General features: G+C 51.6%; 2 protein-coding genes across 2 annotated transcripts; one reads left to right on the top strand and one right to left on the bottom strand.

Annotated features, from left to right (window-relative positions):
• LOC136954574 (insulin-like) lies at nt 1-1,327 on the top strand. Its single transcript, XM_067248197.1, has 2 exons — nt 1-193; nt 1,176-1,327. Exons 1-2 carry the CDS (start codon nt 1-3, stop codon nt 1,325-1,327), a joined length of 345 nt encoding a protein of 114 aa, XP_067104298.1.
• Nucleotides 1,328-1,793: 466 nt separating this feature from the next.
• Nucleotides 1,794-9,660, bottom strand: hmmr (hyaluronan-mediated motility receptor (RHAMM)). The gene is given in 22 exon segments (XM_067248196.1): nt 1,794-2,319; nt 2,521-2,683; nt 2,999-3,175; nt 3,331-3,403; nt 3,547-3,602; nt 3,729-3,989; nt 4,134-4,203; nt 4,286-4,498; nt 4,586-4,702; nt 4,853-5,088; nt 5,170-5,318; nt 5,441-5,811; nt 6,732-6,805; nt 6,933-7,006; nt 7,079-7,144; nt 7,280-7,391; nt 7,556-7,642; nt 8,132-8,320; nt 8,580-8,657; nt 8,757-8,836; nt 8,951-9,049; nt 9,530-9,660. Coding segments are annotated over 22 exon segments (2,805 nt in total). The 5' UTR covers nt 9,576-9,660; the 3' UTR covers nt 1,794-2,305.
• Nucleotides 9,661-9,918: the final 258 nt, after the last annotated feature.

The following is a 9,918-nucleotide window of genomic DNA, read 5'->3' as shown; positions in this document are numbered from 1 at the left end:
ATGGCAGCGGTGCCATGGGCGGCGTCCATGCTGTTGCTCCTGGTGCTGCCCTCCCCTGGCAGGGCCTCGCCGCCCCCTCAGCACCTGTGCGGCTCCCACCTAGTGGACGCCCTCTACCTGGTGTGTGGCTCCCGGGGCTTCTTCTACAGCACCCACCGCAGCGCCAGGAAGAGAGACCTCCAGCCCCTCGTAGGTGAGACGGCGCCGAGGAGCGGGGTGACGGGTTTGGCCGGAGGTCTTCTGTGCCAGATGAGTCAGATGGCTGAGCGGTGAGGGAGTCGGGCTAGTAATCCGAAGGTTGCCAGTTCGATTCCCGGTCATGCCAACTGACGTTGTGTCCTTGGGCAAGGCACTTCACCCTACTTGCCTCGGGGGAATGTCCCTGTACTTACTGTAAGTCGCTCTGGAAAAGAGCGTCTGCTAAATGACTAAATGTAATGTGCCCCCCCCCCCCCCCGGTAACAGGATGGTTTTTGTCTATCCTCCACAGGCGAACTAACCCTTTACCTGTGACTATCACAGTAGGTCATTGCTACACAGGGAAATATCCCATTTCATCAGTAAGATTTTTAATGTGTGTGTGTGTGTGTGTGTGGGGGGGGTACACGACACATGAATCCTTTAGGTGTGGATGAAACCCTACGACACGGCTCTGTGGGTCGTTAGTGTGCAGAGCCTCCCTCCACCTTCTCTTCAAGTACTTGGCTTGATTTCTTTATTTTTTTTTCTTTAAGGCCCTCAGTGGACATCGTTTCATCTTGCCATGTGTGTGCGTGCGACAAATCCGATTGGCAGAATCCCTGTGAAGCCCTGCGATTGCCCCCCCCCCCCCCCCCCTCCCCCCGAAAAAAACCTCATTATTGAAATAGAACGTTTTAGATTGAGTTTTCAGGGGGTTTCAAGTCTCCTCAAAAGATTCCATTGATGCCCTGAAGTTAACGTTGGAGGGAGAAGCCCTTCTAGAGTGTTCCCCCTGCGTCGTCTCTCTCATCTTCCCATTGAAGTGGAGACTTAAGGAAGGCTAAATGGATTGGGAAGATAAGATTACACACCTATTAACTCTCCATTAACTAGCGAACACTCCAAATGTCATTCGGCGGGATTGAAGCTTGCGCTTTGCATTCAAAACGAAAAAGCAAGCCATCACGACTCTCTCTCCCTCTCTCTCCCACCAGGGTTCCTGGCTAGGAGGAGCAGGCTGGAGTCCAGGCTGTGGAAGGGACCTTCGGAGAAGAGCCGCGACAAGCTCAAGGTGAAGCGAGGCATCGTGGAGCGGTGTTGCCACAAGCCCTGCAGCCTGTACGACCTGGAGGGCTACTGCGGCTGAAGGCGCACTCCTCCTCGCCGTCATCCCCCACGGGCTGCGCGAGCAGCCTTGGAGCCGCGCGGCGGAAGGACGCGCCCACGTGTACGGCTGTGTGTCGTTTCTAGTGAGAATAAAAGGCTGCATGATCTGAGGACTGAGGCTGTCTTTTGGAGGGTGAGAGCCAGCGTGGATCATTGCGTTTGAGTGAGACGCTGTCTGTGTCAAGGGCAGTGTGTGTGTGTGGAGAACAAAGAGCAGATGGATCATAGGGGTGAGGTGGCGGTTGTTGAGGACTGCGGCTAACAAGTGTGACTTACGGCTGCAGTACTGCAGCGCTCTCTAGAGGCTGGTAAGAGGTAGGGCAGCCACAGGGCCCGCTTTAACACTGCTTTCTCACATAGCCAAAACCCGAGACACACGTGCATGAGATATGCTAAAGCTCGATTCAGCTTGCAAGTGATGAGCAAAACGAGCAAGGTTTGTGGATACAAGAACAAAAACTTTTATTTTGGAAAGTCATTCCCTCAAAAGGGAAATCAAAGTCTATTCGAGTCATTTCTGGGAAGATGTCAGTACGCTGCAGCCGTCAAATAAGAACATTGTTAGAATCCAGCTGTATGAAAATACCCAAGCATGACACCACTGTAGTACTAGTTAATAAAATAAAAAAAAAGAATAAAAACATTGTTTTAAATTTGTAAAATAGGTTGGTGATATATTGGTATATCAAAACTATTCAAGATCACAAAAATATACAGAATCTCTCAAATTCCTGTCCTTGATTCCAGCATACTTCGATACCAGCATCACAAAAACGAAAGTACAACCATAATGACATCTGGATTATAGCTAAGCAATACAAACGGAGATAAAAGACTATAGAGGAAGATCTGACAGGACAAGGACAAACACACCTTTAGCAGGCTGCTAGAGCAGGGCTAGTATCGAGCCAGACACACACACACACACACACACACCTTCTGGATCACTGCTCTTTTCTTAAAGACGGTTTCCTGGGTGACAGAGAACAATGAAAGAATGGGATCAAGTCAGATCAAAGTGTTTCTCAAACACAACGTCACTGTCAGCGTTGATAAAGTGCGGGGCTAATGAGTGTATGTGGTAGTAGTGCGTGTGTGCAGTTTAAATAGGTATGTACGGGTTGATGGTACTAAAGCGTGAGTGGGACTAGCAGGTGCGTGTGGGGTCCCCACCCTGTCTGAGAGCAGCAGCAGCAGGCCCAGGGGGCTGCTGGTTCTCCTTGCTGGCGTGCTGGAAGGCTTTGCTGGGGTCAAACCTGTGAGGAGCCTGGTCTGCTTTCAGCTGCTCCAGGTCCTTTTTCTGTCGGCTCACCTGGGCTCTTAGCTTAGACAGCTCCTGCACACACACACACAAGCATCACACTTGGCATCGTGATTCAAAGGCTGAGGAAGGAGGCTTCTGCAAGATGTCTTTATGAAACAAACACTGACTTAGATGAGAATGCTTCCTGAAAAAAAAAAGATAAAAAAAACACTACAGTATACACTCAAGTCCAACTGCAATCTTCCCAGTATTCTATATATCCATCTGTATAAATATATGATCTTTGTCTAAATCCTTGACCCTGGTGCAGAGGCGCACTGGCAGGTGGGTTTGGGGCGACGTTGCCCTTATCTGACCTGCTTCAGGGCGACGTAGCCCTTATCTGACCTGCTTCAGGGCGATGTTGTCGTCCTTCAGCTTCACCACGTGTCGGATCTTCTGCCTCTGGTTCTGGTGGCCCAGCAGGCGGGCGTAGGCGTCGGCCAGACGGGTCATCTCCTCCTGGGTCACCCCGTTCTCGCTCAGTAGAGCGTCCCGCTCTGCCGCAAACCCATTCAGCTGCTCCTGGAGGGACAAACCAAAAACAGGGGGCTGGGGGTGCATCCGTGCAGCATCGTTTCAGTATATTCATTTTCGTTATCAATGAACTACGGAACTCCTGGGGGTAAAACTACGTTCCCCGTGGTGCCCTTAGGGGTGAAGTGGTCCAATTGACGGACCTGGAAGGGTTTGACTTTGGCGAAGAGCTCCTCGTATAGTCTCTTCCAGTGTTCGGTCTCAGAGTCTGAAGAGCTGGGGAACACAAGAGGAAGAGAGACACACACACACAAAAAAAAGTGAATTCAACGGCGCTGGGGTTCAATTCTACCTTCGATTTGCAGTCCGTCTTGGACCCAGCTCCATTGCTTCCCTCGCTCAGGCAGCATGTGGCTCACCTCTTCTCCTGGCTCTGGGCCAGCAGTGTCTGGACCTCCCGCCTCTGCTCCTCCATCTCCCACTGCAGAGTCACCTTCTCCTGCACCATCACCTCCACCTGCTCCCGCAGCACCCTCATGCCCTGCTCCCCCTCCTCCACCCGTCTACGAAGGCTCTCCTCGTCTTGTTGGATCTCCTCCACCTGGTTCTGAAGGTTCTCCTTGTCCCGCTCCACCTCCTCCACCCGTTTCGTGAGGTTCTCCCTTTCCTGGTCCATCCGGGTCTGCAGACTCCCCCTCTCCTCCTCCATCTCCTCCACTCGTCTCCGCAGGGCTCCCACCTCCTCTGCCCTGCCCTGCCGGGAGTCCCTCCTCTCCTCCCTCTCCCGCTTCAGGAGACTCCGCGCCTCCTCCTTCTCATCCCTCTCTTGGCCCAGTCGCTTCAGGGCCTCCTCCACCTCCTCCTCTGCCCGTTGGAGGCGGCTCTGCGCCTCCTCCTTCTCCCGCGCAGACTTCTCCAGCGCCTCCTCTTTCTCCCGCTGCCCCAGCTTCCTCTGCGCCTCCTCTCGGTCCCGTCGCTCCTCCTGCAGCCGGGCGGCCAGGGAGGCGTGGGCCTCCTTCGCCGTCTCCACCTCCTCCTCCCTCTGAGCTAGACGGGTCTGTACGTCCAGCAGCATCCTGGAGACAGTGGGGACAAAACGGTCAAATGAAGGAGGGGAAGGGAGGGAGAACGAGAGAGAGACAGGAAGGCCGGCGTTACCTCGCAAACTCCTCCCTGGCTTTCTCCTGCGTCTGCTGGGAGGAGAGGAGCGCCTCGTCCCTCGCCTCCATCTCCCCCCGCAGCCTCTGCACTTCCTCCTCCTTCGTCCGGGCCAGCCCCTCCATCTCTTCCTTCATCTGCCGGGCCACGCCCTCCATCTCTTCTCCCAGCTCTCTGCCCCTGTCCTCCGCCGACTGCAGAGCTTGCTTGGTGCTGGAAGGGGGAAACGGTTGGACCGGGTTAAACATCGTCGGACGGCACCTTCCCGCCGAGGGCCGCTGAAGTGGTCCGTGTGATCACCTCTGCAGCTCAGTGGCCAGCTCGCCTATCTTGCTGAGAGACTTGACGTGCTCCTCCTGGAGCCTCCGCAGGGCCGCGCCGTGCGTCTCATCCGACGCCTCCGTCTCACTGTTCATCCTGGGGGAGGGAAACCAAATCCAGACAGGCGCAGAGAAGCCAATTCAGAACACAGAGGCAGTTGGACACAGTTTGTAAGTAAACTGCTCAGTCCAATATCGCATTTTGGAGAACTCTGGTTATGAATCGGTACGACGGTTTTACTCAGACCTAATCAGCTGTGCCCTGGCCTCTCCCAGCTCCCTCTCCAGGTGTGCCTTCTCCTGCTGCAGCGTGTGCAGAGCCTCCCCCCTCCCCCGCTCCTCCTCCTCCCTCCTCTGCTCCTGCTCCTCCAGGGCGCTCAGCTCTCCCAGAGCCTCCTCCAGCTCGTCCTCCAGCTGCCTCTGCTCCAGGCCCATCTCCTCCCTCACCCTCGCCAGGGTGGAGGCCAGGACCGAGGCCCGCTCCTGCGCGGGGGGGAGGGAGGGGGGAGACGTTCAGGATGGAACACCCGACACCTTTTTTAGAGGTTAGTGTGTGAGACCAACCTTCTCCTTCTCCAGCTCCTCCGTCAGGGCGGTGTGGGACAGCTGGTGCTGTCGGAGCGCCTCCTCCTCGCTCCTCATGCTCTCCTGCAGGGAGCTCAACTCTGCCTTCAGCTCCTGCACTCTCTTCAAACCCTCCTCCTGGGTCCGCCCTGCCCGCCCCACACACACACACTATGTTTAACTCTGGCATATTTTCAACTCCCCAGATTATACACGTGTTGCCAAGGACTAATCTGTTCAGGAGATGTAGTTCACGGGAGCACACACACACCTCTCTCATCCTCCAGGAACAGACACCTCTCTCCCAGGTGGGCCACTCTCTCATCCAGCTCTGCCTCTGTCCTCCTAAGCACCTCCCTGAGCCGGGCTAGCTCCGCCCCCTGCTGGCGCACCACGTCCTGGGAGTCCAGCGCTTCCTGCTTGGCCCGCTTCATCTCGCCCTCCATCTGCCCCAAAGCATCCTGGGATGCCTGGAGGTCTCGCTGACGCACCTTGGACTCCTCCTCCTGTTGCCTCAGTGCATTCTGGGAACTCTCGAGCTCCAACGTGAACCGGACGAGTTTGTTCTCCAGGTTACTGTAAGGAAGAGTCACACTGTCGGTGTCACGTTGTGTTTCACTCGGCAAACGCACTGTTCATTCCCTTCCAATTACTTCACAATATGAGCTGAGAAGTTAAACTGGTTTTAATAATGACAGCAGAGCCCGGCCACTCCCTATTAAGCCCCATTGTACCGCATTTTGTTGCAGTTCCACCAGAGTTCCACTGGGAGTGATCGCGGTCGAGTGCAGAATGAATGGGAGTCTATGGAGCTAAACGGCTACATTTGTCTCTTTCACCTGATTGTCGTTGAGAAATCTCTGATTTTATTGTAGTTTTTATATGTTCAACATGGATTATAGGTCGAAAATTGAATGAACGAGCACTTAGGTCCTTTCTATTTCTTACAGGGTGAGTCGTTGTTGCCCATAACACGCTAGCATTCTGCTAATGAATGCTGATTGGTTAGTGAAGGACTGACTACGACCAGAGATCCCGCTTGATGGCATCCGAAGCAGAATCAGAATGTCAGAGCATTAACAACAACATTAGCAAGCCAAAACTCTTTCTAGCATGTGTATTGACAAGGAGAGCCTAACCTGTCAGCTGTGTTGTCGATAGCTCGAGAGAAAAAGGAAGTGACCAGAGCTTGCCGTAAAACAATATCTCTGGTCGTATGATGTGTATGACATTTTAAAAGGCTTTTTAGAACAGAAAGGCAACTTCAAAAAAAATATTTAACAGCCAGCAGTGTGTATTTGTTTTGCCTCCCCTTTCAAATTACTAGAAAAAATATTATATCCTGAGAAAAGTGGATTTTGAGGGGTATAGCTCCATAGACCTCCATTCATTCTGCACTCGACCGTTAGCGCCCTCATATGGAACTAGTGGAACTGCAACCAGTTCAGAACCCAGAAGTTTCCCGAGAGTGGCAGTTCTCTCTATATTAGACATTCTCTGCTGACAGTCTACAGGGTCATTATAATAATGAGCCATCTACAGGAGGGCGAGTGCTATCTTACTCCATCTTCTCCTGCTGAGATGCAGTCAAGCTCTGCTCCATCTCAGTCTTCTCGCGAAGATTCATCCGCAGGTCCTTAAAAACACCACAGAAGACGGGGTCATATGTAGTACTGACGGACAGTGCAAGCACATGAGGATGCGCCCTATGTAGTACTTGTGTACTTCCACACCCTTGTTGTCTAGATTTCGTGTGTCAGTACCTGGATCTGGTCGTTGGCGGTGTCGAGGTAACCCTGCAAAGCCTTGGTCTCCTCTCTCAGCTCCTGGATCAGACCTGGGGAAAACACCTGGTTACAGAGGACCTCCACACTAACACCCCCCCCCCCCCCCCCCCAACACCACTCACCATGCAGCTTGTCAATCTCGTTCTCAAGCTCCTCGTTTTGGGCTTTGGTTGCTTGGTGCAGGTCCTCTGTGAGGGGTAGAGTGCACAATTCAAATAACATTCAATACTTAACATCGTGAGTGATGCACACCCTCTCTGTGGACTACTGGTCTAGCAATCCCGATAGTGGAGGGACAGGGGGGGCTGGTGAGCAGATTTTACCCAGGTCTCTGTTCCTCTCCATCAGGGCCGACAGCGTGGCCCTGGCTGCCTCCAGGTCAGTCTCCAGCACCTTCACCTGGCCCTCCGTGTTGATCTGCAGGAAGCTCACCTCCTGACAACGACAACGATAAGCGGCAGCCATGATGATACAACGACGACAGCAGGAAGGGAAGGAGAGCGCTGGGTAGACATAGTGTTCGCCTTACACAGTCCTACTGAGGCAGTATCTGAGACAACGAATCACGTCTCATCTAATAAAACAAACAGAGCTCCTACCTTGTCCTTGACATCCAGCTTGTTCCTGGCCTCCATGAGCTCCATGGTGAGGGAGTTGATCCTCTTCTTCGTGGTGTCGGCAGACACCTGAGGGACAGAGCACAGGACACGAGCAGGGTTCAGCCTCCCAGCCCCATCACAGACCCCAACCGCCACACACTGCTCCAGCTTGGGAAACGTGAGAAGTGGGCCCAGAAAGCTAAACGTTGGCTGCTGCTGTTAAGTGCTAACCATAACAGAGTGCACAATGAAAGCCTATTATTCAATCGATTGCGGTCCAACAGTCGATCGACCGTAGCACAGACTAGACTATTTAGAGGAGCATACTGGATTAGACAATTCAAAACGACTACACTATTCAGGAGAGCAGAATAGAATAGACTATTCAGAGGAGCATACTGGATTAAACTATCGAGAGGACCAGACATCTCAGAAGAGCATTCTGGATTAGACTACACTATTCTGAGAATACTGGATTAAACCATCCAGAGGACTAGACTTCTCAGAAGAGCCTACTGGATTAGACTAGACTGTTCAGAGGAGCAGACTGGATTGTACAGTCCAGAGGGGCAGCACCTTGTTCTTGAGGAACTCGTTGGCCTTCTTCATCTCGGCCAGCTGCCGCTCCAAGGAGGTGACGCTGGCCGACAGGCCCGTCTTCTCCCTGACGGCGGACAGCAGTTTGGCCTCCACCTTCCTCAGCTCCTCCTCCAGGGACTGCAGCCGCCGGTCCTGCTCCCCACGCTGCGTCAGCAGGGAGCGGATCTGGGGGAGAAGAGTCAGGGTTGGGTGTTCTGGTGTGTGTTGGGAGTCAGAGGGTTTTCAGGGGGGGGGGGGGGGGGATCAAACCACGTTCTAAGCTACATCCCTTTACATTACTTATGTCACATACCAGTTTTAAGTTTTGAAACGACTGATCTGATGGTTTTCTGAGTCCATTTTACAGATGGTAAAAAAAAAAGCCACCCATGGCCATCTGAAATGTATGAGGTCAAATGGTGTCCCGGTTTGTTCATGCAGTTACCTCTTTCTCCAACAGCTTCTGTTGTTTCATCTGCATGGTGATGCTACTCTTCTCTTTCCTCGCACTCAGGACATCAGCCTGGGAGAGGGAGGATTACAACAAGACTGTTTAGGACAAACAGGTTAGAGAAATCTCAAACCATCTCCTCTGGGTCATGCTAACCATTCCAAGACATACCAGGCCATCTGCAGACATGGTCCTCCGCACAGGTGACATGGGGACCAGTTTAGAAGGAGACTGTGGTGTAACCGCAGAAACTAAAAATAGAATAAAAAGGCAGATACTAAAACATTTTGAATTCATAACATTTTGTGTCATTGTGCGTGCTTTTGGAAATTGTGTCGGTACGTTTTAATTGTTGTTGAACTCACCAGGCTTTGCAGGCCTGAAGCGTTCAGATTTGTGAAATGAAGCAGGTCCCTTCGGTTCCCCAATTTTGACCTCGTAGGTGCCCGGTGGCGGTGCACACCCTTGAGATAATCATGTACAAAGTTGTTGGGTAAAACGTTGTGCACATCCGCCTGGCTGGACACATTTGTGTAGCTAACGCATAGAGCTAAATGAGCCAGACCTTTTGTTGGTCAAATTGTTGCTCTTTTGCAACTAAGATCACAAATAGTTCTGCTAGCTACATCAATGCACCACACAAATAGAGGTACTAAGAGATTCTTTTACAGTACTCTTTAGACTACAGACAGTAGTTAGTTTGGCATTCTTAGCACCATTCTAGACAAGCTAAGCTGACAAGCCGTGGACAAGCATCGTTCTATTTTTACTATTTAGCCCGCTAGCTGGTTAGTAGGTTTTTAGGTTAAAGTTGGTTAGCTAATTATAGATTAAGTTATGCTCAAAACAAGCTACGCTAACAGATAGTCTAGCTAAGTACTGTAGACTAGCTAGCAAACGTTAGCTGACGTTACTTGGCAAGCTGGATACGTGTCTGTACTTACCGACATTTTCATTAAATCGTTTTACCGGGGCTCTTGAAAAAGACATCTTCGACGCCGAAATATTACTATGATGTTGTTATATTCATAAATTATGAAGAGATAAATGGTTAACTCGCTTGCTTTAGAAATTCGGCATGCACTGCTCTGCTTACGGGTGAATTCTAACACAACAACGACGCTGCCCCGCTGAAATTTCAAACTGGAGACGTCACCACCAATTGGAAACTAGACGAGCCAATCCTGGCCAATGAGCTTCTCATTGAATGTATAAGTGACACCTGATACAGAATAATTCAACAAATATTCTGTATTGGGTGTAAGAGAAACAATGATTTGCGTCTCTACTAGATGGATATGCTTGACAAAAAAAAAAAAAAATGTTATACTGA

This window comes from Osmerus mordax, chromosome 12 (genome assembly GCF_038355195.1).
Source record: "Osmerus mordax isolate fOsmMor3 chromosome 12, fOsmMor3.pri, whole genome shotgun sequence".
Classification (NCBI taxonomy): Eukaryota; Metazoa; Chordata; class Actinopteri; order Osmeriformes; family Osmeridae; genus Osmerus; species Osmerus mordax.
This window is presented reverse-complemented; position numbering and strand designations above follow the sequence as displayed.